We start from the raw sequence: 24847 nt of genomic DNA on the forward strand, positions 1-24847 counted from the left end.
CCCCCCGCTCAGGACGAGCCCCCCTGATGAGGATGAGTCTTCCTCTTCATTGCCGCTCATCACAGTCCCAGCAGGGCTCGCCGCAGGCCGCTGGTCTCGCGGGGAGTATTGCACAGGTGATGGCGATGACTCTGGAGAAAACACATTTCATATTAAGATCCACTAATTCTCAATAAATACACAAAAGCAGCAATGTCATGTGCACCGTAGTGCACGTAAACCTGATGGGGACACCATCACAGCCCCCCCGCCGTGTTTTCCTCCTCTCTCTCGGCCCATTAGTTGCACTGAGAGTTACACACCTCCTGCTGCATTTTCAGAGCATCAGAATATCCTTCAAAGCCTTTGTTGGAAAACGTCACGTCCACGCGACTCCCCGGAACGACAGTTATATCCGCTTCACCTCCTCGTAGCTCAGCCAGTCAGTTCCCCCCCCCCCCCCGCTGTTTGGGGCTTTCCTCCTCGCGCCTTTGCCGCCTCACTTTCTCCATCTCTGGCTCTGTCTTCACTGCTTTTGTCACATTGCTCACTGTGTCGATCCCGAATGCTTCAAGATGTCAGAGTTTGTCTCTGTTGATGTGCCGTGTCAAAAATAATTACCCAAGATGCAAAATGAAGGGAGTCGTGTTCTCGGGCCATCTCGCTCTCTCTCTCTCTCTGGTTTAGCTTTTAGCTTTATCTACGTATAGATGGAGGCTGTGACGATTAATTACAATTTGAGTATATTCTTTAATGTGAGGAATGATCACAACGTCCAATTTTTCGACATTATAAGAAATAGCCTGATTATTTGGGAAAACATATATTTTTAATCTAAAAATGAGTGTAAAATGTAATTACATTTCATCTCCTGGCCCCAGAGATGAAATAATTTAAAGCATCTATTAAACCAAAATATATATATATTTTTAAAAGCTGATTACATATAAGCTAGCACCTGCAGGAAATTAGCTTAGCTTAGTATTGTCAAGTTATCCTTTTCGTTCAGCTTCTGCCCCAACCTGAAAACGGGCCTGGCCACCCACAAACATGCTCGGAACAGCTCCTTTCTTCTCTCCAATTTTATTTTGTGCATCGGAGGATTGTCAGGTTGTAAACCTTCAATTAAACAAATTTACAATTACCGAAAAGGGAAGCAACATTTCTATTCCCCTTAATGTTTACCACTAACTTTAACACAATGATTCAAATGATATGCTTTACAGGGTGACTTTTAACTTAAATTATTTGAAGTGCCTATTTAATATGACGAGTCGATCCGTACCAGTGGCTTCTTTGTGGTTGGCCTCAAGCTGAACAGTGTTCTTGGCTCTTCACTCTGCCCTTCAGTGAGAGCACCTGTTGCCACAACAGGTGCTCTCACTTAGTTAAATCAGTTCAGCCATGAGTCTCTCACCTGCACTGCTCCACTCAACCTTCAGGAGGCGTCCTTCCTGCTTCTCAACCCATTGGGTGTATTTCAGTACTTCTAAAGATTACGACCGGACTTTTAATTCAGAATCTCATGCAATTGATTTGAAACTGCTACACATTAAATAATTACTGTAAATTCAAGGCTTTATTTTGTCCTTTATGCTACCCCAGTACGACGGGCCCCTTGAAACAATATATGCCCTTGAATGAGAGAGAGGGCACCGCCTTGATGAGGGGGCGGTGCAGCCATGTTTCAGTCTGATCTAGTGATGTTATCAAAGCTGGCTTCAGGATTCAAAAAACATTTATGCACTACAATGCTAGTATTATTGCAGGTTTAATTACAACAAAAGTGACAAACTGAGCACTGGGATCTGTATGCGTGTCTTCTTTTATTCACCATTGAACCGCTAACAGACTGTAAAAGCATTCAGGCTATTACATTTACAATATCAGAGGTCAACCTTCCGACACCGCACACACAGAACTTAATGAAGACAAACAATAGATATTCTCTGTGCACTACACTAAAAAACAAACTACTGAATGTGTCTCATTAAATGCTACCAGGTAAAATCTGACTGCAAATTAATTCTGTGTTTTATTATGCCGCAACAAAGCATCAGGTATAAAATCAGAAAGGAATAAAAGTATGAAACACAAAGGCACACCGCTGCAATAGAATCACGACTCTTCAATATTGTATCAATTTAGCGTGGATATAGTGTTTCATATGCCTTTAACATCTTTACAAAACGCGCAAGAAAAAATATAAACACTTCCAGAAAAGTTTGAAATCATAAATTATTACATTAAGGCATCGCCCAAGGGACTCGACCAGGGCTCATTTTCCTGTATAAGGATTTCACGCTGCAGGAGGCTGCTGAATCCTCATGAGAAATCTGATGGATTCAACCCTGAAATGCAAATAAATCCATAAAACGTACAGGTCTGTCAGCTGACGTGTCTTTAGACAAGTCGGCCTGAGCTATAAGGAGATTTTGTTGAAATGAAATGCCCAAGTGGGAATACAACTCTATGTATATTTCAAAAAAAATAGTTGTGCTACTCGTCAGAAATCTGAAAGGCATCAGTCCGTGTTGGGAAATACAGTGCTGTGCTATAAACGTACTAATTACTGTACCAACCAATTATGGAATGATTGCAATCAAATGTGATGTCTGAGCTGGATTTGGGGTCAGCTCGATGAATATTACCATTTACTCACAAACTTCAACGCGGCGCCATTCGAGGCCACAGTCGACACGAACACGTGACACAACCGAACATCAAGTAACCCATCAGCAGTATTCCAGCATCTCTTCAGTAACAAAGCTTCCACGCGGTGAGTTCTGCTGTGAAAAATAAAGTGCTGCTAAAAACACAAACCAAAAAAGGTTGAAGCTGTCCCAAGGGGTTCCTGTTTCTGACTGATGCTGCAGAGCAACAGCGCGCAGCCCTGCAGCCGTTTTCGTGCTCCAGACGACCCTCATCAGAAACTCTGCAGCAACTCTCAACTCCAAAATACTGACCTGATGTGTCCTGAAACGTTCCCAATGAGAGGCTGAGGAGGGAACTTTAACAAAAATACATTCTGGTTTGGTGAGCTGGGCTGTCGGAACCAGACTGAAGTCCGTTGGCTGATTGTGGTGCATGGAATGACCTATTTATGGTAATGTTCCTCCTGCTCTGATGGAAGTTATACAAACAACGATGTTTGATAGCTAAAGTGTTGACCAACATATTTGTGTATTCAGGAACTTATAGTTGTATGTATTTTCTTTTTTTTGGAGTGGGGCGCCATCTGCTGGGGAGAGACAGAGTTGACTGAGCAGCACCTACAGTGTTTAGCGTCTACAGTGATCCAGCTTTACGATATAACAAGTATTCCTCACAGTGAACTGATCAGGGTATAAGTACACATCAAGAACAGGGTATAAGTACACATCAAGAACAGGGTATAAGTACACATCAAGAACAGGGTATAAGTACACATCAAGAACAGAGTATAAGTACACATCAGTAACATATTCAGTGAAGAAAAAACGTTAAAAAAGGTTGGCTAATTGATACGGACGCCACTTTTCCTTCTTTAAAACATTAAAATATTAAACACCCCCCCCCCCCCACCCCCCAGGCAATAAAGTGTCCATGTGACACTAGAGAGGCGGTAGAAGAAGTCATGTTGGGGAATCCTCTGTGTTTAGTAATGAAATGGTGACAGCGTGAAAATGACTCTACAGACGGATCTGGCTACTTGCTGGTTAGTAGACGCTTCTCATTCCTCCTCGACCTGAGGAAGGCTTTGTTAGAAGCTGAAATACTCAGAGCTGAGAATCCGCTCCGAGGCTGTTGAGCTCCTCCGGCGAGTGTTTTTCATCTCTGCCGCCAGCCGACTGACGGAAGCCCGCCGTGATCTCATCAAACGTCCGGCCCTTGGTCTCCGGCACTTTGAAATAGGTGAAGATGAAGAAAAAGAGCAGCAGCACGGTGAAGATGATGAACACATAGGGGCCGCACAGCTTCTGTGAAGAGTCGAGAGGAAGGAGGATTATTGAGCGGCGTCCTAACAGCGATCCAAATGACAGGAAGCTAAAGAGATGAATTCCATAGCATGATCCGGTGGTGCATGTACTCGCCTCGACATACTGGAAGCTCATTCCCACTATGAAGTTTGCAGTCCAGTTGGTGAAGCCAGCTACAGCAATGGCTGAAGGCCGGGGCCCCTGTGAGAACAGCTCTGCCACGATGAACCAGGGAATGGGGCCCGGGCCGATCTCAAAGAAGGCGACGAAGGCAAAAATAGATACGATGCTCACGTATGACATCCATTTGAGCTCGTCCTACAAAGAAGCCAAGACAGACGAGAGGTTAGCTATTATATATGTGGACATTTGTCCACTACAGAGGACGCATGTCAACGGGCTGGGTCTCAGGAAGATATATGCAGTAGTACCTTGAGTATAATTCGTTCCTATTATTATTATTATTATTATTATTATATGGTGCTTAGTATGCACAGCAGAACATGTCAGGTACAGCTGCTCCAGACACATTTAATTTTATTTTATTTAAAAACTGTACCTTTGAGTTGCAACAAATGTTGTTAATTTCAATAAACTACAAGTTAAAAAAAAGGCATGAAAATGTATCGAACCGAACCGTGAATTTTGTGTATCGTTGCACCCCTAGTGTGTATATATATATATATATATATGTATGTGACACATTTTAAAGAACCTTACCAGCAGAGCCAAGGCGATAGTCATCATGACTGCAGATACAGCCATTCCCAGCAGCCCAATCAGATGCAGCGAGCGACGCCCAGCACGCTCGACCACAAAGAGCTGCGGCAAAGCAAACAAGACGCAGGGACTTCAACAAACGCTTTACGACCGCTGCTGCACCGACGATGCAGGGAAATCATATCTGCTGAAGATATTCAGAACTCACCGACACCACGGTGAAGGCTGTGTTGACCGCCCCGGCTCCAATGGTGGCGTAGGCAGGCTGCTGGACACCGGCTTTGGTAAATATACTGGTGGAGTAGTAGAACACCTGAAAGGTAACAAGCACAAGCTGCTGCAGGTTTCTGCTCCTCATTCTCACCGTCATGTGAAGTAGCTGATGAACGGCGTGCGAATCGCCTCGACGGCCGAACACTCACGGCGTTGATGCCAGACAGCTGCTGGGAGAGCTGCAGGACGATGGCGACCACGAGCGGCTGGCGGTAGAGATGCGAGCGGAACAGCTCGGGAATGGTCACTTTCTTCTCCCTCATCATCTGGCGGCTCTCCTCCTTCATCTCCTGCATGTCAGCGCTGACGTCTGAGGTGCCTCGGAGCTTCTTCAACACTGAGCAGGGAGGAGGGACATTGTTGACGTGTTCCGTCTCGCTCCCTCCGAGGCTCGTCAGGTCAGCGCTCGTCGTAAAGGCGAGCGCGTTTTGTGTCAACTCACCGGCCTTGGCCTTGCTCTCTTCGTTCCTGTTGATGAGCAGAAAGCGGGGGCTCTTAGGGCAGAGGGGCAACAGGATGCACTGGATTACCGCAGGGACGAAGGTGAACCCCAGGAGCAGTGGCCACAGCTTCTCGTTGCCCATGACTGACTTGATCCCAAACACCTGAAATCACCCCGGATCCATGTCGGCGGAGGGTTAATAACCGGCGACGTCACAGCTCATCAATGAAAACGCCGCGGTCGCTGTCCTCTGACCTGCGCGATGAGGATGCCGATCACAATGCCGAGCTGGTGGAGCGTTCCGAGGGCCCCTCGCAGGGCCGTGGGGGAAACCTCGCCCACATACATCGGCACAAATCCAGTGGAGAGGCCGGAGTAGAGGCCGACCACGAAACGGCCAATGATCAGCATTTCCCAGGAATTTGCCATCTTGGAAAAGCCCATCAGCACGGCGGCAACGAAGGCGAGGACGTTGGCCATGAGCATGGAGTTCTTCCTGCGTGCGAGGCAGAACGAGCTAGCATCGGCTGAGATGATGATCTAAGAGGCACGGCGGCGGATTTGTTTGCTAACATTGTGTTTTCATGCTGGGCCGTTTAACACAGAAAGAGCTCGGCGTTTTCTTTCTGAAAGCGTCAGGCTTGAGCATGACTTTAGTCGCCCCGTGAAGGACGAAGGAGGTCAAAGTCAGACAATGTAATTCTTTTATGAGTATTTTTGTTTCGTCTCACAAAGCCGAGACTATCGGGCTTCCGTTCTTTTTTTTTTTTTACCTTCCGAAGCGGTTGACAAAGAGTCCGACGGAGAAGGAGCCGAAGATTCCACCGACAGAGAAAATGGCGACAGTGATGGACCAGATGGCGGTGAGCGAGCCTTGAGAGATGGGCTCCTGGTAGCGTTGAGTCCACGTCACGTTGATAAAACCCTCGATGATCTGGTGGCGGGGAGAGAAAAGGCAGACGTTCCATCATTTATCACAGAATGAAACAAGACTATCTATTATCTATTATCTATTATCTCCTATCGGCTCCACTTGTGAGCCATAACGTCATTACGATTCTTGTCTTGTGATGTCCTCACGGAGGAGCTTACATCATGCCGTTCCCCTGGTTGGCCAGCTGGGGGCAGCACTGCGTAATCATTAGACTCGTTCCCTGACATCCAGGAAGTTCATCAATGGCGAGGTGTCAGATTTCTGTTCCTCGCCACTGCTCCATTCTCACGCCAAACGTCTCCGTGGGCCGTGTTGAATAATCGACCCGGGGCGACCTCATGACGAGGTTAAGCTCCGGAGGCCGCGTCGGCTGATGTGCGTCACACGGACACGCCTCACATGACTCAGAAAGGTCACCGCCCTGTCTGCAAGCTCTGTGACCTCAGCGGCGTGCCTCTGTCCGCTACCGCCCCCTGTCTGCAGCCGCCCACGGCTCCGTGACCTCAGCGGCGTGCCTCTGTCCGCTACCGCCATGGCGTCCCGATCACGCGTTTGACTACAGCTGTGCAGCGTTGGCTTTATGAGCGTAATATAACCCGTGTTTGCGTTCTGAAATGCGTGGCGGTTGACCAAGCTCTTCGGACGATGGCATAAATACTCAGAACGAGTTATGAATAGTCCGCCTGCCTGCTGCCAGGGAGGGGGACGTACGGTGACGTCCGGGACACGTCCACTAGCAGCTTCCACTCACATGACTTGACTCACAGGACTGTCATTGGATACTCTCCTGCACACTACACCCCCCCCCCCCATCACAAAACCTCTGCCCTTCAAAAGCTGCCTTACTCGGATGTCCCATTATGGATATGTGTGTATGTGCTTTACGTGTGTGTGTGTGTGTGTGTGTGTGCGTGTGTGTGTGTGTATTTTGTGTCATGCATCAAGAGAATGAATGCGGTTGAGCTCGTTGGGCGTGTATCCGGAGGCCCGGCCTCTAAAGTGCCTCGTTCACTGGCTCCTAACTATTTCACCGCGTCTGTCCAGCCTTCTGTTGGGCGTACGGTGCCGTCCGGAGCAGGCGCTGCCGCTGGCCGCTGGCCGCTGTCAGCACGGGGTGTTGGAGCGGGCTCCCGCTCAAGGTGGAAAATAAATCCACTCCGACAAACTCAGGCAGCGTCGCTGCAGCACTTTTGTTTGTTCCTTTATTAAAACAAATCTACTACAGCTGTGTGAAGGACTTTAGATGGATGCAACTTCGTAACTGGAATGCAATTTAGGAAAGAAACGCTTTGTGTGTGCGTGTGTGTATGTGGGGGGGGTCAATCAAACAGGAATGTATTTCTAAGAAGTGTAAAAGCCGTCAGCTTTAGCACAAGAAATGCCTCCAAGATGAAACTACTTTAATAAATAAAACACCGAGCTGAACCTGTGATGACATTTCCAAATAAGGATGCTGTTTGGATTGTGGCGCCGGGAGACGTGCAACAGCAGGAGGGCGGGGGCAGCGGCGAGGCCCTGGAAAGAGCGGATCTAATCAGCGTCACGCCACCACAAGTGCAAGTACTACGTCACCAACATGACTGCAGTAGCCCTGCAGATTCAGACAAGGCCCCTGTGTAAAACCTCTTGTTTGATCTGCAGCCCTGCAAACAGCCAATAGCAAAGCGTCTGAGACGGACGGCCTCTCGGGGAAGCAAAGCTGCACCGGATAAAAGATTCATATCTGATTAATTATTCTTATAAAATAAATAGAGGGAGGGAAATAACAAGAGATTTGATGAGGTAAACCTGCACTATGAGGACGTTTTAGCTCGGTGCTTCCTTTGAATGGCGTTTTTTAGTGGGTTCATTCCTTGGAGCTCCGTCTCGACATCCGGCTGTCATCGTCTGGGCGACAGCCACTCGGCGCTGTTCGCGTCACGCCGATGGAAAAGCACAGAGCATGCTTCCCTCTCTCCTTGAACAACCTCTAAACTTCTAAACCTCTAAACATGGGCGCCGCCCTCCTTTACGTCGAGCGCAGCTCTGATGGAAGACGAGCGGCCCACGCGGGGCTTTACTGTGTGTCGTCATCACGGGTAAACACAAAGGGCAGATGGGTCTGCCTGTTCGGCGGCACGCCTGTGGAAATATCAGCCGTGCACCCACGGGCGTGTCTGAACAATGCAAACTGGCCAGGTGAAAGTTTTACTGATATGCCAGCCAACTTTCCCCAGAAGGAAATGAGTTCCTTTAGTGACCTTATGACCTTAGAAGAAACATTCTGCAGATTTAGTCCACAGAACCACGTAAACATATTGCTATTACCCCCCCGGATTCATTTCCTTGTCTAGCTTCTCCTGATCCGCTGGACTCCTCTGGGAATGGACAAAGAATCCTCGTCTTACCCATTAAGACAAACCCCCTTCACTTTGGCTAATTCAACTAGCATTGGGGCAATAGAAAACCCTCCCCTGTGAATGACAGCCCCCCCCCCCCCCCCATCCCGAGTAACGCTGTTCCCGGGTCTGCATCTGTGCATGAAGATGCTGTTGACTGACTGATTACTTACAGTTTGAGGGGCGTTGATGACGCCGGTGTTGTAGCCGAACTGCAAGGAGCCAATCACAGCTGCTCCGACACTCATCAGTAATGGGAATGTTAGTCGCTGCAGGAACACAAAGATCAGTTGAACCAGTTACTCGTTTTACAAAGTGAACCAAGCCTGCATTCTCCACGTTTATAGTCGGTGCCCTTGAGGGTTTTGACACCTCGACATCGTAAAGTTCATCTCAAAAACCTGACATTTACAATCACACACATGCAAGCAAAAATATATACAAAATAAAGCTTACAAATGCAGATTTATATGAAACTTCTTTATGTTTTTTTTTTTACACATTTGCCAGAAATATTAAACACTTAAGTTTCTAAAATGAGAATTTTCTAGCAATTATTTCAAGTTCAAGGCTTTACAGGATTTTAGAATTCATTTTCCAAGAGATGGAAAAGATGCAAAAAAACAACAACAACAACAAACACATACATGATACAAAGGTGGAAATTGCAGCGGATCTATCTCACTGCTTACTGATATCAAGTAGATTGAATCTATATATACATATATATATATACCTTGAAAGTTCCTGATATAATTCTCTATTTTGCAAAATAATACAACTGGACAGTCTACAGAAAATGACACGAGACCGAGGGCCTGCAGACAAACAGTAAAGAGATGCAGGGATGTAGATTACAGCTGTTCCCAAACATCTGTAATCTACTGAAACAGCTCCGGGTTCGACGGGACCGCGTGTCACTATCTGGGATCCTGCCCTCGTTCCTACAGAGTCCATTTGTTGCCCGACCCCGGAGATCAGTAGAGCTTTGAGATCTCATGCCAAGACGTTAAGAAACCAGACGGGGGAAAGTCTTTGTCTATTTTCTTGTCTCAGGCAGGCAACAAAGGCCTCGAGCTACTATGGCTCTTTCTGCTGCTGCAGCCTCTACTCAGAGTACGTGCACATACCTCTGAGGAGATTTAAAGCAGGACAACCAGCACAGGAGCGCCACGTTATGTTCCGACTTTTATATCACCTGCCAGCCGTCACGTATCTGGATGATTGATGTTTTGACAGAAACCATGCGAGTCACACGTACCTGCAGCCCTCATCTGATCATCTGAGACACTGTGTGACCGCGTCGACCCTGAATGCTGAGTAACATTCTTGTTGAAGCCTTTTGGGGGCAGCAGAAACAACCTCTGAGCACCACGAACACGTATCGTTGCCTCACAGCAAGATCCACAGCACCCCACCTCTCGCCTCGCCCGTCGCCAGCTGGGATGGGGGGCCAGCGTAACCCGTGATTTGGATAAGCGGCTGAACTCAGTGACCAAAAGAAATGACGGGAAACGTTCCAGACCACCAATTGGTCAATGCCCGGCTTGTCCTGAACAGATGAGTGGTGTGTGTGTGTGTGTGTGTGTGTGTGTCCTGTTGAAAATATGTAGCTTCGTGAGGCGTCCCGTTTAGAGTAGGTAGGTGTAATCTTGCGTTTAAAAATGACCCCCAGACAACCTTTGAGTCGAGTCAGATCCGTGCAGCGGAAAACGCGGCTTTCGTAAAGTCTTTCTGGCGATTCAAGCGCTACACTCACTTTACATTCCATGTCAGATAGCTGCTATCTGCTAGCTCTGTCTGCTGCTTGATGTTGGGCATGTTGAGCACTGTGGAACCATCACCCTGCTGGATTGTGAGTGTCACTAGAAATGTTTGCAGATGAGCTAACAATCTATATTACAGTTATTCGCTTCCATGGACAGACCATATATGGACAGGCGACACAACGAAAGCTACCACTACCTTCAATTCAAATGGATTGCTCTCAGGATACAGGGAAGTAGATATTATAGCAAAGAGAACAACTCTCTCCTTCGTCATTGGGACTAAACCTAAACAGCGTAACCTTTACGAACGTAGCTTAGGATAAATGTAGCACCGAGGTGAAAGCAGGCTACGCCTTAAACGCGGCGATATAGTCGACCTGGGAAGCAAATTGCAAACAGCCTCTTTTTGTGAGGGCTAGAATTTGTGTCCTCTGGGGGGGGCTGCCACGCCAGCATGAAGCCCCGCCCACGTGTCTGAGCCAATAGGGGCTCTCGGTTCTGAGGTTCATCAAGTCCATGACAGGGCTCTTTGGGGGCACAAAATGTAAACACTTGAGCTTTTCTGCACGGTGGGCTGGGCTCTTAAAGCCAACCGGACCAAGCAGAACTTCCGTTTCTTCCTACAACCAGAGGTCTGCCGCCGGCTGTTAAGATAGAGGCACCTTCTCTGTTCCCTCTGGAAAAGCCAGGAGTCCCTAGAGTCTGTTGAAATGCCCCCCCCCCCCCCCACCCTCAATGCAAAAGCAGGAACTATTTTGTCCCTTGCATGAAGTGTGCTTGAAACCAGCTGCAAATGGCTGCGCTCAAGTGAAACCAAGCAGTCCACCGTGCCCTTTGCCTTTCACCTACACACTAGAGGACGTCCCTCAGCCCGTCCCCAGAGCCGTTTGGACGGGACAAAGATGTTCAGCTGAACACACAGATGTTTCTATCAATGCCACGCATCTTCTAGAATTAGATCAAGATGTAAAACGTGAAATAAAAACCCGGGATTGTTTCATGATTGGTTACTTTGATGTTTTGATGCCTCCCATTCTTCCTCTCCCTTCCAAAAAATAATAAAGAAGGTACATTTGATACCGCTCCTTATGTGCACAGGCAGGAAACAACAGCATGATGCACGACTTCCTCAGAAGGGAGACAATGAAGTCACACCCAAAAGGAATATTTTACGGTCACAGTGTTGAAGCCATCATAAACACGGTTGTGGTTCAAGCTCTTTGTTGTGCGTGGAACGCTGATCCGTCACTTTGTTTACGTAGTTAAATGTAGTGTTTCTCAGTTTGCTTACATGCACATCATTACTAATCTGCCCGTTTACGAGAAACGGGGATCACTCTGAGAGCCATGGACCAAAAAAGGAGTAGGTGAGAAGCAACCGGCCGACAAACTGGCACAAGGTTGTATACAGGATACACAACGCTGTCGGTTTGCTTGCTAGCTGCTGCTGATTTCCCATCCCGTGCCTGAAAACAAATATTCCTTCTTCCAAACTGAGTCAATGGTTCTGGGGACATTATGCCAACAGGAACGTCAGCATTTTGTTGCTATGAAGCGGATTAAGCCCACATGAGGATAGTAGAACTTGATTTACATGATGTCTGAACAGATAAACATTAATACAAATGTGTCCGCTTTGCACGTTAATACGAAGCACTGGATGCTGGCTGCGAGAACATTTCTGCCCAGTCGTAGCTGCTGCAAACAGTTAGCACTGTTGATGCCCTTTGGTTGCCTGGCAACGCAGAATCCCTGCTCTTACTAGTTTAACTCTGACAGCAGCCGGCAGGCCTGACAGAGGGAACCGGCACAGTGCAAAATCAAATGACACCCAGAGAGCCCAGATTTCCCTCTGAAGCAATAGAAGTATTGATCTATCTTTATCTAGCTCATGCCCGACCATGTTACTCCTTTCTTCAACCATGTAAAGAGGCCATTAACACATTGAATGAATCAAGTATAGGATTATTTTTAGTCAAATTAGGATATGTGCAATTATAAACACTTTACAAAGCTACTAAGCACGACTTATATTTATTTATTAACATAAAAAAATCAGATCTATGAGATCCAAGAAACATTTTCTGTTACCACAAAGAGGCAAAATACAATGGAAATGTTAATTCAATTTCATAGGAGCAGAGTCAGGGGACTACAGGTCAACGTTGTCATGACGACACCGCCGTGCTCTAACGTTCAGCACGAACACGGATGTCTGGGATGCAATAAATAACGAATAAATAAGCAGAGAGCTTCCGTTACTTCACGTCATCTGAACACGGGAGAGAGGATAACACTTTGCAGAGGAGATCAGTCGCTTCCAGTGATGAACTGAGTGAAAAGGAAATTGACACATTTTTGGTTTGCATGAACGCTAACTCCCTGCAGATGGTGCCTCATCCAGGGTGTATTCGATCGTGCCAACAGCAGTTGGCACGGGGGGGCGAGGGGGGGAGTTTTGCTATAAATCATAGAACAAATGTAAGATAATCTTATCTCTAACAGACCGTCTCGTTTAGAACAGTTACTCTTAAATCTCAAACACCTTTTTACTCTAGCTCTGCAGTTTGCGACTCATCACAGACACACTCGAATAGTTTCCACTGATTCTGGATTAGACTGTATTTAATCATAAATAAAAGCAGAACCGACGCTAATCTGTGTCTTTCCGGTTGCTTAGTTTACCGGTTCCTTGGTAACGACCTACATTGCTCCCGTCACGTCGACACACGACGTCAGCCGCAGGTGTCAGTTTACACGGCCGTGGAAAATACAACCTCAGCCGAGGCCAGCGCTGTTCAGTTTTAAACCCCATCACCTGATCTGCGGTGGGGGGGGGGGGGGGGTCTATGTTTGTTTGTTTGTTGTTTGGTGGACCAAAAAACAATGTCTGCATTCGTCCAGTTAAACAGAAGGACAGTACTAATACTTGTACTTCTGGCTGCTAAACTAGTTGCTCTTCTGTGTGTATTTGTTACATGGAAGGTCCCAAAAGTCTCTGCGTATAAATTCACAGAAAGTCAATGTGAATTAGGTTCGGCTGTGTCTGAGAACATTCAGAATGATCTAAGCATCGCCGTGCTCCAATAATCCCGAGCGGCTCAACGGAAGCGTTTAGAAGCTACAGAGCGATGAAGGGCGTGATCTGCATTTCACATTTAACTACAAAACAGAGACGAAACAGATATTAATATTTGCATATAGATGCTTCAACAACAAAGCATACTCGAAGGGGTAGCAAGAAAATTCCTGTTTCCTGGTACTCCTAGTTATTTAATTAACCTTTAAGTGTAGAACATTAAGAAAGACCGACGGGACTGCGTGTGTGACCCGTCAGCGTGGGGGCCTGAGAAAGGTCATGGGTTTAACGTGTGCGTGTTTATCTCTGTGCACCGCCCATGTTATCACAGAAAACACCAACAGCGTGTGATCTCCACTGGAGTTTGGCTCGGTTCCATAGCACCATCAAATGAGCCCATATTTAGTTTTTAGACTGTTCAGGAATGTGGGTGTTGCTCATCCAAACAAACAGAACCATTGTTTTAGAACTATCGGAACAGGGCTGACAGATCAACAAGTTATAGTTATATCAAGTACAGTAATACTTTGAGATACGAGTATAATTCGTTCCTGGACTGAGCTCGAAACTCAAATCAATTTGTCCCTTAGAAAATGACTGAAAACAATTGAATCCGTTCCGGCGTCTAAAAACACTCAAATCAAACTAATAAACAAGGAAAAAACGTTTTTAATTGCTAAATAGACACACACAGAGTGATATAATAAATGATTACTGTAATATAAAATGTGGTTATATTATGAGTTTTACTTTCGAGGCAGACACTAGCGCTAACAGCGCGGAGGCGAATGAGCTGGACGGCACGTAACATTTTATGCAGTAATTGTACCTTACAGGTACACTTAAATAAACGTAGACATTAATAGTTCTGTCTTTGGAAGGCTTTGTGTTCTTGATAGCCTCCTTCTCTTTGAGGATTGTACGTATCGTCGATGTACTTCTCTTGTACTGGCGTACCAGATCACGTACGCCGACACCACGGTCACGCTGATCAATAATTTCACGCTACATCTCCATCGTCGACGAGAGCTCGGCCATTTGGCGTCACCATCTGGAAGCGAGCTCGTACCTCAAAGCAAAACGTTGCTTGCAGTCTGGCTCGTATCGCTCGTGTGTCGCGGTATTACTGCATTACTGTACATCTAAGTACTCCCCCTTCCCGTGTACATCTAAGTACCCCCCCTCCCCATGTCAGGATGTGAGGATCACTTTGTGCCGTCCGTTTTCTCATTCGAAGATAACGTATTAAAATGTTGCTCCTCTCATTGTCTCAATTAAAAATCCTCCAACAGCTTTAAATCCCCACAACTATTCTTTACTGTAAAGCAGATGAAAGTAAATCTACTGGACTGTCTTGAGTAAGTCAGTAATTTGGCAGGTGACTGAAAGTCGGTCCAATGCGAGGCCATTTGTTGGCAACGGACTCCCAATCAAAATACCTGTGCTGTCAAGTGTGTCAGGAACTAAACGCGTTAGAGCCGTTTCAATCAACGCAGAGCAGATCAACCGTGTGTTTGACCCCAATTATCATCTTCATTATTTTATTTATTTATTTATTTAAAACAAAGCTTCCTGTTTATTGACAGGTGCGTTTGATGTGTTGCTGTCATCCACACATTTTTAGAGAAGCTGTAGGTTAATATAATTAGAACACGGCTGAAGAGGGGAAAACATGAGATTTAGAGCAAAGGAAACATCAGGTCATTTCTCCACATAGTATCAGCTCCATCTACGACTGTCCATAAGCCTGGACCAAGCCGAGAACGGGTTTAAAATATCCGCACCTCAGCGCGTCTCTTGTGTTCTCTGTAAATCGCTATGAATGCACCGCTTCCTGCAGGTTTCTGTGAATGATGGTCCCTCTCTGTTGCTCATGCTTGACCTCAGCGGCACGTAGCTTGATGTAAAACGAAGGTAAAAATCTTGACCACGAGATTTTCATTCGATGTAAAATCAGCAATTGAACACAGAAGGACAGTTCAACACTGCTGGAAAACTACGAATCACACACACACACAAAAAAGGAATGGAAAAAGCCTGGGAGAGTAAGGTTCAAGATTTAAATACCCCGTGGCCTTCAACTACATGTTCCCTCAGTTGGCTCTCGCGTCTCTGTGCGTTGATGTCTCAATGGAAACTGGGAAGGGAGAGCACCGTTCCCATCATGTCCACAAGCAGCCCAAAGGTCCTGAATAGCACACTGTGCGCTGCAGGGTGAAACACCCTGGGGAGCGACAGACCAACGTTTCAGGCTGGGCAGTCAAACGGAGCTGCTCCTTCATCCAGCAGGAAATAGAAGGTGGAAGAGAGAGGCCTGTTTTGTGTTGAGCGGCAGGAATGAGCACGTAACAGTGGTCACATGCTGCGTCAGCGTTATGAGACATTTAGGACGACTTGGTGCCTCGGTCAAAGACAGCGGCCATTTAAATCCGGTTAGTGGTTCTTCATATCCAGAATGTCCAGGATGCGATTAAAAATGTTCCTACAGCTTTCCCTTTGGAATCAGTAGTAATTTAACATAGAACATTGTCATACTTATTTATTATGTTATGCGTCTACAGCACAAAGCTGTAATTAAACACCGCCTTCCCTTTTCAGATACTATTACCACGATTAAATTACAGATGACAACGTTGTAATTCTTTTCTACAGATGACAATTTGGCTGACAGTTATAATTATTAGTTTGATTCGGTTTTTGCATAATAATGGCCTTATGGTATTATGACGATGCATTGATATCCATGTCTGTCTGTTAGTAGTTACAAATCTATTAACATTACTGTATTAACATAATTATATTATATTATCATGTTATATCATAATGATCTTAAATTCATCAACAAGTTTGTCTCTGTTGGGACAAAGGCGGTTTCTCAAGCATGCCAAACATTAGAGCTCTTAAATTGTTAAGAATTGATATGGGATTTTATTTATTGATTGCTATAAAACGTGTTTTAATTACTGGCTTTTATCAGTATTTTTATGTTCTCTATATCAAATACAGTAAAAAAAAATCTGAAGATTAACAATGATCAAACAGATTTTAACCCTATCATATACAGTATAATAATGTTATGGTTGTTTACCAGATAAAATTATGCAGGCACGAACTAGACTCCTAAAATGAACAGCAAAGGACCTAAAGGCGGACCGAGCGCGCGGGCGGAGTAGCAGCGACGCGCTGCGTCGCAGACTGACGCTGCCTTAGTGCCTTCGAGCAGGAAGCATCGTGAACTCACTGAACTCGTTATCTGCGACAGCACCGATAAAACACACAATCCACCAATCAGGCTCAATGATATTTAAAGATGTAGAACAATATATATAAATATAACTACCTTTCCCGAGTCCATGGCCGCGCTGTGCGGGGATACTCGCTCGTCGGTAGTTTAAAAGATGAAGGCTGCTTGTCTCTTCTTGCTGGCTTCTCTTGTAAATGGAAGGCCGAGGAGATTATTCTGCTTTTCGCCGTTATGTGTTAGAAGTCCAGGCGCGGCATCATTTCGAAGTTCTTCCGAGGACGGCTCGTTATCGTCGGCTTTACAGAAAGCAGTTGGTTTGGGATGAGAGCCGGTTTACGCTTCATATAACAGAGCTGACGCAACGCTAGTAGGATGGGCCTGAACAGCCAATGGCAGACGTCGAGGAGTCACGCGTCATCAATAAACAGGAAGTGTTTATAAGAATTCTCGAATAAGGTGCTTTTAGCCGAGAATTCTAGCAAATTTGATTACATGATAGTTTTATTTGCTAAACATAAATAAATAAATGAATACTTTTGTTGATAAACAGCAGTAACATCTTTTTGTGCTTAATCCATCTAAAAGTCATTGCATTGATCAAATTAAACCTAAATAAATCCTGTCCATTCTTGTGTTGGTCTTTCCACATAAATGAACATAAGGCTAAGATGAGTCCTTAAAAAAAAAAAGCATTCGCCCCGATAATTATTTTTGGTAAAAATGAATAATTTTTCAGATGACATATTATTTGTTCCAGGTGGTGGAACATTTCCTGAAAATGTCATCAAGATCCATCCAGAACGTTTTGTGTTATCTTGCTAACGGACGGATGGACAAACAAACGCCGGCCATCACTTTACCCCCGCCTCGGCGGAGGAAATAATAGTGCAAGAAGAAGAAGGCCTACATTCACAGGGCAGCAGCAACAACATGACATTGTGGAGAAAAACCAAAAATTACTGAACAGCTTGTTTGTGTTTAGTTTTAACATGAAATCCTTTGAAAACCCAAATGAAAACAATAACAGACATTTTTTGGGAACAAAGACTCGGGCAAGTGTTTTGAAGAACAGTATTGTACGGTGAATCAAATGCTCAGGATGCTAGTCACAAGAAGCTCTGTCCTGTTTGGACAAAGCATGAAAATAGCCGTCGCTACTAGAACCTCTGCCAAGGCAAAAAGAGAAAGAAAAAAAAAACTTGGACATATATTTAAAGATTCCTGGATCCAGATGGTGATCCAGATCATCATCAAAATGTTTTAAATTCTTCTTGTTATCTTTATATACCAACCATGAAAAGTAAAATTGAATTGGAGTTGAAGTGTACCTGGATCAGTTCCATGAGACATTTTGCATGATTGACTTGACTTGTCAAGCTTTACTATCTAATTTTGAGCCACAAATCGGACATCGTTGGGGATCTGAATTGAAATGAATTGTGGTCTCACGCGTTCTATGAACAGCAAACAACAGGCACCAGTGTACTACCTTGACCCCCATGATAAAAGAAAGCCTTTGATGCATTTGTGTTTAGCTGGACCACAACCCAAGCTGCGCAGAACAGGAAACAAATCTATTTTTTCAGTGACGCGAGCATGTAAGGTGCGCCGCCGAGTTGAATGAGATGACACGCATCCTGCTGTCGCATTTCCACTCGTAGATCAAATCCTTTATCTTTGTGAATAATCAAGTAACGGTTTGAATGGTGTTGTCCAATAAGGTCAGTTTCAGGTGAGTTCTATTTATGCAAAAGATAAAAGAACAAAATTAAGACAGTTTTTTTGATGTTCCACAAGCAAAAGCGGTAAGAGACCAGTAATAACTAAAATTGACACAAAAGACCACTCGTTAAATTTCAATTCTCATCATATATCTAAACATTTACCTCAGTGGACTCACCACCCGACGAGGTAACCATAGGGGGCAGGTGCAATGTGTAATGGGTGTGCAGTCTCGACGGCAGGGGGCTTGATCCCCGGACACAGAGACTTGCTCTTGGGACATGGAATGGCACCTCGCTTGGGGGTGATTGGGGTGAACGGCCGCCCCGACCTGAACGTCAGTGCTTTTTTTTTTATTGGACTTCTGTGCTAGTCACAGTTTGTCCATAATGAATATCTTGTTCAAAGAGAGGGGCAGAGCTGTCAACTGGTCACCACCTTGGTGGTGAGTTGGATCCGCTGGCAGGGTAGGGGGCCGGACAGACTTCCAAACAACTTTTGAGCATCTCTTAGGAACATCTGACAAAGCCCTCTGTCAGTGCAGCCTTCAACTCCCACGTCCGGGAGAACTTCTCCCAGATCCCGGAGGAGGCTGGAGACATTTATTCCGAGTGGACGATGTTCTCCTCCTCCATTGTTATAGCAGCTGCTCGTAGCTGTTACTTAGGGCCTCCGGTGCATGTTGCGGACGCAACCCCCAAACCTGGTGCTGGAGTCCGAAATTAAGGGATGGCATCAAGCTGAATAAGGAGTCCTATCAAGTCTCGTTGACTCCTGGTACTTCCGATGGGCAGCCGATGGGTGCGGGCAGGACAAGCGTACCACAGCCTGAGCCTAAGAAATACTGTTAAACTGGTCTTTACTCATTTTGACCACTATATTTTTAGTTATACTAGAAATATAAGCGTCTTTTGGTCCTTTGTGAGATCTGAGCTGCGTCAGGACAAAGGCAGCACGTCCAGTTGGGACATCTGTTTGGTTCATCTCTGTTGCGCCATGTCTTTCAGCAGGGATTGATAACCTGGACTGTATACGCACACACACACGCCTCCACTTTTACACTCACACACACGCACACACACGCACACACATTTCCATTGAAATACTTAATCTATCACTGCTAAAAAGATAAATCTATCCACTCTGTTGTCACACATCTCTTATGCAACACAATGGTCTTTATCTACAGTCTGCTGATTTACATTTACACACTGCATTCCATTGCAGCCTCTTTTGCAGGACAATGGTTGCACTGAAAAGAAGATTGGTCTCACAATAATGTGAACAGACCCATGAGACTTCACACTGGTATATTGGTAGCACACGGATCCTCACAAACTTTGAAGGCAAAGGGTAGTATTTATAGCATATTTATATACAGTATTATATATATATATACATATTATATTATTATTATTATTATTAGCAATATTTGTTGAATATTTGATACCACTTCCGCGGCAAAACATGTTTAGTGCTAATCCTGTAAGTCCGATACTAACCACGAAATAAAGCATGAAAGCAAGCAGGCAGGCAAACCCCTACATTATATATATATATAATGCAAAAACACACACTTGACCATGGCAGAGCACAGACTGGCATCACGGAGCAGAATGCAACATAGATAGGACGGGGAAGGCACGAGAGACAAAAGCATACCGGTAATCTGGTGACTAGTGATCAGGTGAAGAGTCAGTTAAAGCAGTCAGGTGATGGGAAGATGTTTGACAGGTGTGTCTGCTCCGCTCTGCCAATCTGTCCTCTGCCACGCCCACTGCAGACAGAGAGAGAGAACAGAATTAATAAAAGGAAATGCAAGGAACATAAAATAATCAAAAATAAACTAACTAGCCTTAATCCTAAACTCTTCCATTCCCTGTTCTCTCTGTTGATGCACCCGTCTTCCTCCTCTTCATCTTTGTCTCTGTCTTCGACCCACAGTAATCCAATACCCAGCAGCGTCCCGTGGGTTAACAACGCTGCTGGTGGTCGTTAACCCGAGGCTCGACCAATCCGGTATGACCTCTGCATTTATCCGTGCTTGGCACCGGCTCAAGGGAGAAACTGTCAATGCTTCATTAGCTCCAGCTTACCCATGCTACACACGAGGCTACATCATCTAAACTATTTAGGATTAAACAACGATTCTAGAAACCAACCATGTTTGGTTTAGTTTAGTTATATGGTTTCTATAATCTTTGTTTAATCCTGGTGAAAAACAAAAATAAACACAACCCAAAGGTGGGGGTAATAATAAGGTGACAACCAGAAAGGTTCCGAACTGTGATTACGGAGATGTGTTTGTGACCTTTCTCTGTATTGAATGTTTCACATGTGCTTTAAATTCCAGATGGACGCCACCTCCTGCTTAAGCTGCTGCTCTTTCATTGCAGCTCCTCGGGTTCTCTTTTTCCCCTTCGCCTCAAATTTCACTCATGCAACATCCAGCTGACCAAAATGCATCGTCACCATTAACAAACACAAATGAAGAGTCTCAGAAAAAAATACAGAGCCTGGATTCATTCTAGTTGGACCTTACATAGCATTACATTTCAACATGAATCATACATTTATGATTCAACATGAATCATAAATTATATTCAACATGATTTTTTTAGTTGAACTGTGTCTAATTACTTTTGTCACGACCCTGGCTCAATGGGAAGGACCAAAAAGGGAGACCACACAAATAGTTCCAATATAAATATGTTATTTTATTTATAAAAAGTACCGAAAGTGGATCAAAAATGTTTGTAGTCTGCAAAGCAGTTAGTGTCTGCAGTGTTGGGTGAGTGTCCGGTGTGGTAGGGTGCAAAATTATAACGCCAAAGCAACCAAACAAACCAATCCAAATAGGTGTGTGGAGAGAGAGCCCTCACAATGCCATCAAAGCTGGTTTATCAAGCCTTCAGCCCCAATCAGCCCACTCTAATCGGTAGCTCCTCCCCCTTCTCCAGAGTCACCTGGAGCAAAACAAGACAGGCTTCCATGCATGTCAGAGGAAGCCAGTCACACATTTGACAGAGTGCTGCACTGTGATCTCTGATAACCTTTTACCAGCTGGCCTTTGCCCCGAGCTTCGGCTGACAACGTGGTTTGCTTTGACAGGATTTCAATGCAAATAATAAGAAAAGTTCTCTTTCATTTAATCCCCATCTCTTCTCAGAAGGGCCCACAATCGAACTTCTGTTGTGACCCTCCAAAGCTGTAGCAAGCAACCCTGAATCCTGCTCAAGTGCTTATATCTGTGGCCGTCATCCAAGGTGGCCTGCAGCTAGCCTGCAGCTAGGCTGCTCAACCTCCATAATGGAAAATGTTGCACTTCTAAACTCACAGCTCTCCCTGCACGTGTTCAGTCAGAGTTGTTTGCGTGTGGAAGAAACGCTTGTGGAGGAGGTGAGTGAGAGATGTAGGCGTTTGCCTGCCTGCTTGCTTTCATGCTTTATTTCGTGGTTAGTATCGGACTTACAGGATTAGCACTAAACATGTTTTGCCACGGAAGTGGTCACATGCTCCAGAAAACAATCTCAACTGTACATGCCACTAGTGTTAACAGCCACATGCAGCTGCAAATGATTGTTGTTTGAATAATAACTATCATCCTATAGACAGATAGGATGTGTCTGTGCAAGAGTCAACTGGACTTGGTTCTGCTCCTCCTTGAACTGCCACCTTATCATGGTGGTGGGGGGTGGGGGGGTTGAGTGCCGAATGACCCCAGGAGCTGTTGTAACCCTCCAAAGCTGCAGCAAGCAACCAATGAGCACCAAATATTTCCCTTTCTTTGGTACATACGATGCCAGGGTTGTAGCAGCAGTGGACACAACCTTTGATGACTGGACCGGCCTGTGCTCTGTTTTCAGCATCCGGGGAGGGCGCTGTTCCGTTCTGTTACCAGAGACAGCTTCCGCTTTAGCAGCTCCTGTCCCAGCTCAAGAGAAGAGAAGACATTGTTAACATTGTTAACCATGGCTCAGGGACAATGTACGTGAGCCATGGTTTATTTTTCAAAATAGAAATTACTCACTTTCTCTCGCGCACACACACACACACACACACACACACACACAGAGGAACAAGGGAGCACAGTATCTATGATTTACACCCATTTATTAGGTCTGGGTCCAGTGGACCCAAAGACCCTGTATGTAATATAAATATGAAGAGGGGGTATACAGGGGGGCGTCATTGTAATATTTTTCAGATTTATATTCCTCGCAGAAAATGAGCCAAGGCCAATAAATATTACATTGAAAAAATAATTATTTGTATAATTTTTCTTCCGCTAAAACCTGAAAACGGGTGCCACCGACCCGAATACCTTATAAGGTATAAAGCTTTCTGGTGATGGGAGGTCACAGGTGTGTCTGCGCCGCTATGCCAACTGTCCTCTGCCAACTGTCCAGAGAGAGGGAGAGAGAGAGAGCGAGAGGGAGAGGGTGAGAGAGAGAACAGAATGAATATGAGGAAATACAAGAGCTACAAATGATCACCCTCTAGCAGAAGCCAAACCCTGATAAACATGTAATGTGCATTGCTCTCAAATACAAAGGACTCGCTGTAGAAGACAAAATAAATCTGTGTCATTGAGTCACACCTTCCACAAAGCATGACTTAATTTACGGTTAAATGTTAAACGATCTGTTGAGCCTCCATTGTTCCTGCGTAAAGTCAAAGCAGATGGCTGAGAAGGCTTACGTGCAAACTCAAACACATGAGCAAAATTTATTTATTACACAAAAACAAAGAATGTCTCTGTCCTACGTTTGGTTTTGAATAACTATGCATTATATATCTCTCTCTCTCTCTACACACATGCTTGCACGCAACAGTAAAGGTACCAGGAAATAGTATAGAAGCCTAATTATCTTCGTGCAAAAAACCTGCTCTGCCAGAAAGTAGATCTTTTGTCACTACAACGGGGACGTTTTCAGGAAGTACTGCAAATATATTAATAACAAGAAAAGCAGTCAGAGAGCGCAGACCTCCGCCAAGCAGCTCATTCCCCTCGTAATGGGATTTACACCGTCCACACGGCGATCTGTATTATCACCAAAAGGTTATCAATTGTGGATGTGTATTTTTAAATGATTTGTGAATCCACAAATGGAGTTTTCAATATTAAAATGTCAAATCCTTTTGTTCACATGGGCGATCTGAAACCCAGGCGAAGCATTTCCTGCCTCTGAACACGCTCCCTCATCTTCCTCTGATATTTACATGCTCATAGAAACCACGCCGTTCTGTATGTGTGTGAGCAGCAAACCTCTGCACGGAGTTGCACAATATTGAAGGGCCTCTGCCTTCTTGGCAGGACTTTAAAAGCTTAGTACATCGAGTACAATACGGCGCACTCATTACTTCAATTCCCTCACACTTGATCAAAATAATGAGGCTTTTGTCCGGCGTATCCAAGCGATGTATGCAGGATTACAAGAACTCAATGTTTTGAATGGGGTTTCAAAGCCAACCAAGGGGTCTTGCCTCTGATTATGGAATGTAGCTGCCTTCACTTTTGGCCTTTAGGCTCAATTTTGTCTCCAAATTAAGTGACCTTTGAGCGAATCACAAACCTCGTACACGAAAACTGTCCCGTTATTAAAGCTCTTATTCGAGAGCATTTGAAATGACTTCTTCTTTGCTGTGTGTGACGCAGTCTGCCCACAGGAAGATCTGCTGAGACAGTCAGGTGCAGGTTAGCGTGTGTGTGTGTGTGTGTGTAGGAGGTGCGTGTGGCCGCCTGCACGCACACATTGTCTATTTTGAGTCTGAGTGGTTGAACAACACGAGATTTTGATCGGTGAGGTGGCAGACGTGAAAAGGAATTTAAAGTATTTGGTAGTTTGGCAACAGATTGTTACTCATGCAGTGAGACACAGATGGTGCACGTCTCCCACGGGTGCCTGAGAGAGGTTGTCGTTTGACTATGAGCTGTATATGAGTCACTAGCATTGCATTAGTTTCCTCTGGAAACGTGTCGCCAGCCACGGCAGAGCTGAGCTGTTTGTCTCTCTCTGTGGCGAGCTGATAAATTATCCTGGATGTTCCATTTCTCAGACAATGGCGGCTCACGCGAGTCCAGTCGTTCATTTCAGGGGTACAACATAAAAGTTGTATCTTTTCCCATTCGGGAGCAGCAAGCTAGCACAGGTTTGGCCCCTCTGATCCGGAAGCCCTGTTTACTGTCTCACAAGATCGAATACTCTATTGGAGGCGAGGGTCTGATTGTCTTTTGAGTTCATGTATCTAATTATCCATTCATCCCCTTTCTTGCCATTGTTTCCACTGGAGCGTATCTCAGCTCGCTATGGGCGAGAGGCGGGGTAATTAATTAATCTGGATCAA

The 24847-nt window shown here is 45.2% G+C and overlaps 1 protein-coding gene across 2 annotated transcripts; it reads right to left on the reverse strand.

Moving 5' to 3' along the window:
- Positions 1–1786: 1786 nt before the first annotated feature.
- On the reverse strand, positions 1787–20145 carry slc2a1b (solute carrier family 2 member 1b). 2 transcript variants are annotated; one of them, XM_068742621.1, is made up of 10 exons: positions 16874–20145; positions 8859–8954; positions 6147–6307; positions 5629–5869; positions 5374–5536; positions 5081–5268; positions 4867–4971; positions 4659–4760; positions 4053–4256; positions 1787–3938 (listed from the first exon to the last, which is right to left on the reverse strand). In XM_068742621.1, the coding sequence occupies exons 1-10, from the start codon at positions 16886–16888 to the stop codon at positions 3738–3740; spliced, it is 1476 nt and encodes a 491-aa protein (XP_068598722.1). In that variant the 5' UTR covers positions 16889–20145; the 3' UTR covers positions 1787–3737. The 2 variants fall into 2 exon arrangements, with proteins under 2 accessions (XP_068598722.1, XP_068598723.1); XM_068742622.1 differs by lacking the exon at positions 16874–20145 and adding an exon at positions 12809–12823.
- Positions 20146–24847: the final 4702 nt, after the last annotated feature.

Source organism: Brachionichthys hirsutus, chromosome 8 (assembly GCF_040956055.1).
Source record: "Brachionichthys hirsutus isolate HB-005 chromosome 8, CSIRO-AGI_Bhir_v1, whole genome shotgun sequence".
Classification (NCBI taxonomy): domain Eukaryota; kingdom Metazoa; phylum Chordata; class Actinopteri; order Lophiiformes; family Brachionichthyidae; genus Brachionichthys; species Brachionichthys hirsutus.